Source organism: Netta rufina, assembly GCF_964035555.1.
Source record: "Netta rufina genome assembly, chromosome: 1".
Lineage (NCBI taxonomy): Eukaryota > Metazoa > Chordata > Aves > Anseriformes > Anatidae > Netta > Netta rufina.
This window is the reverse complement of record NC_140123.1, coordinates 36,560,271-36,565,269: the sequence shown is the minus strand read 5'-3', so window position 1 is coordinate 36,565,269 and position 4,999 is coordinate 36,560,271. Positions and strand designations below refer to the sequence as shown.

At 48.9% G+C, this 4,999-nt stretch overlaps 1 protein-coding gene across 1 annotated transcript; it reads left to right on the top strand.

The window, feature by feature from the left end:
• The first annotated feature begins 626 nt into the window (after window positions 1–626).
• PCDH20 (protocadherin 20) lies at window positions 627–4,568 on the top strand. Its single transcript, XM_084302616.1, has 2 exons — window positions 627–733; window positions 1,761–4,568. Exons 1-2 carry the CDS (start codon window positions 680–682, stop codon window positions 4,470–4,472), a joined length of 2,766 nt encoding a protein of 921 aa, XP_084158742.1. The 5' UTR covers window positions 627–679; the 3' UTR covers window positions 4,473–4,568.
• Window positions 4,569–4,999: the final 431 nt, after the last annotated feature.

Below are 4,999 nucleotides of genomic sequence, written 5' to 3'. Positions count from 1 at the left end.
GGCTTCTATTTATCTATTTATTTATTTATTAAATCTATGGAAGGACAAACCTAGATTTTTAATTAATTAATTAATTAAGTTATTTATTGAATCCACAGGACATCTCGTGGGTTTTATTAATATTTTTATTTATTTATTTATTTATTTATTTATTAGATCCACAGAAGGACATCTCGTGTCTTTTAAAAATATTTTTTATTTAAAAAAATATTTTGATTTATTTTTTATTTTATTAAAAAAAATATATATTTTTTTTTAAATAAATAAATAGATAAATAGATAAAGGACATATCTTGTTTTTCTCCTTACAGTTTCCAGACGGGAGCATCTCCTTCCGCTGGTGGTCCCAGTGCCTCCCTCCAAGCCCCCCAACCCCTCTCCCCTTGCCCGCCCGCCCTCCTTCTCCGCAGCCTCCACCGCAGCCTCCGAGGGCGCGCACCCCCCCCTCCTCGCTCCGCTCCCGCTTCCCCCTTCCTCTCCCCCTGGAGCGGCGGGGGAGTGTCGTGGGCGGTGCACAGCCCGGCTCAGCCCGGCTCGGCCCAGCCCAGCCCGGCACGGCGGAGGCGGAGGCGGCGGCGGGGGCATGGGCACGGTCTCGGGCTGCCGCGGGGAGGAGAGGCGCCGGGCGGGCGGTGGAGCGGGCGCGCTGCTGGGGCGCAGCCGGCGGCGGAGGCCGGGCATGGCGCCCCCGGGCAGCCGCGGCAGCACCAGCAGCGCCCGCGGCAGCCTCCAGGTGAGGGTGGGGAGGCGGGAGGGGAGGGGAGGCTCCTTCTTCCCCAGCCCGACTTCGCACGCAGGAGCAAAATTATATATATACATATATATATGTATATGCATGCCTATATATATGTTGGGTTCTGCGTGCTTTTTTTTTGTTGTTGTTGTTGTTCCTATTTTTTTTTTTTTCCACAATCGCAGCAGCCGCGAAAAGTTTTTTTCGCTGGTGCTGCCGGCTCCTCGGGTTGTAGCGGAGAGCGGCGAAAAAAAAAAAAAAAAAAAAAGAGCGGTTAAAAAAAAAAGAAGGGGGGGAGAGGGGAAAAGATCCCCCGGGGCGACGACACCCGAAGTTATTTCGGGGAGCCCCCTTCCCTCCGCGGGGCGCTGGGGATGCACTTGTCAGCCAACGCCGGCAACTTCCTTGGCGCTACCCCTTCGCGGCCCCTCCGCTCAACTCGTATTTAAGGGTTTTTTAAGCGGGGGGCGGCCCAGCGGAGCTGCGAGGTGTCGTGGGGACAGCGGGGGGACTGTGGTGATCAGGGGCATGCGGGAATAATGGGGCTTTGGGATCGGCGGGGGTGGTGGAGGGGGAGTTATAGGGACAGGGACCCAGGGTCGTGTTTCACCTTGCTGGTGTGGGATGGAGAGTGGGTGAGGGAATGTTTGGGAGTCTCTTGGGATGGGAGGGTGAGTGCAGTGCTGGTGAGATGGGGGAGAAGGTCAGAGCAGGGGGTATTGGTGCCCTTGGGTCAGCCCTGGCAAGGGAGCATGTGCTAGGGTAAGTGCAGCTGGTGCTGCCTGGAGGGTACAGATGGTCATGCCTTGGGAGTAGCTGCTGTGCTGGGACGGGGAGGTGAGGGAGGAGGACAAGATGTGAGATATCTCACTCCTATTAGAGGGAGAAGGCTTCAGGTTGCAGATGCTGCACTCTCTGCTCGCTGTGTCTGTAAGGGAGGCAGTGGGCAAGGGGGTGGCTGCCTCCTGTCTCTCCTCCTTCTCTAACACCACCCTCTCCCCACGCCACTGTACCTCTCTCTCCCCAGCACTTGCTCCTCTTCCTCCTCTTCGTTGGACCTTTCAACTGCTTCGCCAGTTACAGCCGCGCCACCGAGCTCTTCTACAGCCTCAACGAGGGGCTGCCCGCGGGGGTGCTCATCGGCAGCCTGGCCCGTGACCTGCGGCTGCCAACGGCCAGCGGGCAGCGCCCCACGGTCCCCCAGCCACCCCTCTCCTTCACCCTGGCCTCCCGCGGCTTGGGGGGACAGTACGTGCGTCTGGACAACCGCTCCGGAGAGCTGCACACCTCGGCCCTGGAGATCGACCGGGAAGCTCTGTGCGTGGAGAGTGGTGGGGCCACTGTCTTTGGGGAGGCAGAAAGCACATCCTCCTCTTCTTCCTCCTCCTCCTCACTGTCATCTGAGTCATGTCTGCTGCTGCTGGACGTGCTGGTGCTGCCACAGGAGTATTTCCGCCTGGTGAAGGTGAAAATTGCTATCCGGGATGTCAATGACAACGCTCCCCGCTTCCCTGTGCCTCACATCCACCTCTCGGTGCCTGAGAATGCACCTGTGAACACCCGCCTGGCTATCGAACACCCTGCCCTTGACCCTGATGTGGGCACCAATGGCGTCCAGACCTATCGTCTGCGAGATAACTATGGTGTCTTCACCCTGGACGTGGAGGAGAACGAAAGTGGAGAGAGGACCCCCTACCTGATTGTCATGGGGGCTCTGGACAGAGAGACACGGGAGGAATACGTCACGGTCATCATTGCTGAGGATGGGGGCACTCCTCCGCTTGTGGGCAGTGCTACGCTTACTATTGGCATCAGCGACATCAATGACAACTGCCCCCAGTTCAGTGACTCGCAGCTCAACGTCACCCTTTATGGGAATTCCAGCCTAGGGACACACGTGGCCACTGTCCACGCAGAAGACCTGGACCTTGGGTCCAATGCAGAGATCACCTACTCCTACAGCCAGAAGGTCCCTCAGCTATCCAGAGACTTGTTCCACCTGGATGAAACCACAGGAGCCATCACTCTCTCCAGTAAAATTGATGGGGATGCCCCAAGGCTCCACAGGCTGATCATATTGGGCAACGGTCCTGGTTGTATCCCTGCTGTGATCACAGTGCTAGTAACCATCATCAAAGTCATGATGAGGCCACCTGAAGTTGTCCCTCGTTTCATAGCTAATGAAGTGGAAGGAGTGGTGTACTTAAAGGAATTGGAGCCTATTAACACACCAATAGCATTTTTTACCATCAAAGACCCTGATGAAAAATACAAAGTCAATTGCTATTTGGATGGTGATGGGCCTTTCAGACTTTCACCATACAAGCCATACAACAATGAATACCTCTTAGAGACCACAAAACCTTTGGACTATGAAACACAGCAGCTGTATGAAATCTCTGTAGTTGCATGGAACTCAGAAGGATTTAATGTAAACAAAATAATCAAAATACAAGTTTTGGATGACAATGACAACTCACCAGTTTTCTCTCAACAGCTGATAGAATTATCCATTGAGGAAAACAATGTTCCCAATGCTTTCTTGACCAAACTGCATGCTACAGATGCTGACAGTGGAGAAAGAGGGGAAGTGTCCTATTTTTTAGGGCCTGATGCTCCTTCCTATTTTTCTTTGGATAAAACCACAGGAGTTCTTACAGTTGCTACTCAGCTGGACAGAGAAGAAAAGGAGAAATACAGATATACTGTGAAAGCAGTAGATTCTGGGTTCCCTCCAAGAGAATCTATTGCAACTGTCACCATCACTGTATTGGATAAAAATGATAATAGTCCAAGATTTATCAATAAGGATTTCAGCTTTTTTGTGCCAGAAAACTTTCCAGGTTTTGGTGAAATCGGAGTTATCAGTGTCACAGATGCTGATGCAGGGCAAAATGGATGGGTTGCCCTTTCAGTCCTGAATGGAAGTGATATTTTTGTCATAGATACTGGAAAAGGAGTTTTGAGAGCTAAAGTCTCCCTGGACAGGGAACAGCAAAGCTCCTACGTGCTGTGGATCGAAGCAGTTGATGGTGGTGATCCTGCCCTGTCTTCTACTGCAAAAATAACTATCCTTCTTCTTGACATAAATGACAACCCCCCTTTGGTCTTGTTTCCACAGTCTAATATGTCTTATTTGTTGGTTCTTCCTTCTACCCTTCCTGGCTCTCCCATCACTGAGGTCTATGCTGTCGATAAAGACACTGGCATGAATGCAGTCATAGCATACAGCATCATAGGAAGAAGAGGCCCCCGGCCAGAGTCATTTAGGATTGACCCTAAAACTGGTAATATCACCTTGGAAGAGTCGCTCATGCAAAATGACTATGGCCTGTATCGGCTGCTTGTAAAAGTTAGTGATCACGGCTATCCAGAACCTCTCCATTCCACTGTCATGGTGAATCTCTTCGTCAATGACACAGTTAGCAATGAGAGCTATATTGAAAGTTTATTAAGAAAGGAGCCTGATATCAATATAGAAGAAAAGCAGCCACAAATATCCATAGAGCCTACACATCAAAAAATGGAGTCAGCATCCTGCATGCCTACTTTAGTGGCTCTGTCAATAATAAGCTTGGGTTCAATTGCTTTAGTAACTGGGATGGGCATTTACATCTGTCTGAGAAAAGGGAAGAAGCATCACAGAGCAGATGAAAACATGGAAGTACAAATCCCATTAAATGGAAGAATTAACCTGCACATGTTGGAGAAGAAACCAATGGAGATTTCCAACATATGATGTTTCCTTGTGGATAATTCAAATCTATATCTGGAAAACCTTAGACAACTCTGAAACACCTAGCTGTGGGTCATATTGACAGAGGTTGCAGTGAAGGACCACTAATTTATAACTTAATAATATTATAATTGTAAATAGCTGTTTACAGTTTTTTAAATTCAAATTCAGTGTACAGCTTTTTTATGAAAACTTAGTACTAACAGCTAGCACCCTGTCTATAAAAACATGGACATCATTTGCAGCTTTCATTAATCGATATGATCAGTGACCGTAAAAAAAAAAAAAAACGGGAAGGTAAGAATTCTTTAAACTCAAGTTTTAAAAGTATTTTTAACCACAAGAGGGCATCAGATGCTCCTGAGCAGGGAACTGGTTGATGTACTGTCCATAAGATAAACACAAAGTATATTTTAAATATATGGATTTTAATATAAAATATGCTTCGGCATACAGAGATTTACATAGACACACACACAGAAAAGATAAATGTCTGTCCCGATGTGTGTATAATTAATAGAAGAAGGACA

Coding starts and splice junctions, on each gene's coding strand:
- PCDH20 (XM_084302616.1), top strand. CDS start 680: ATGGCGCCCCCGGGCAGCCGCGGCAGCACCAGCAGCGCCCGCGGCAGC. Junction 734..1,760: donor GCGCCCGCGGCAGCCTCCAG/GTGAGGGTGGGG, acceptor CTCTCTCCCCAG/CACTTGCTCCTCTTCCTCCT.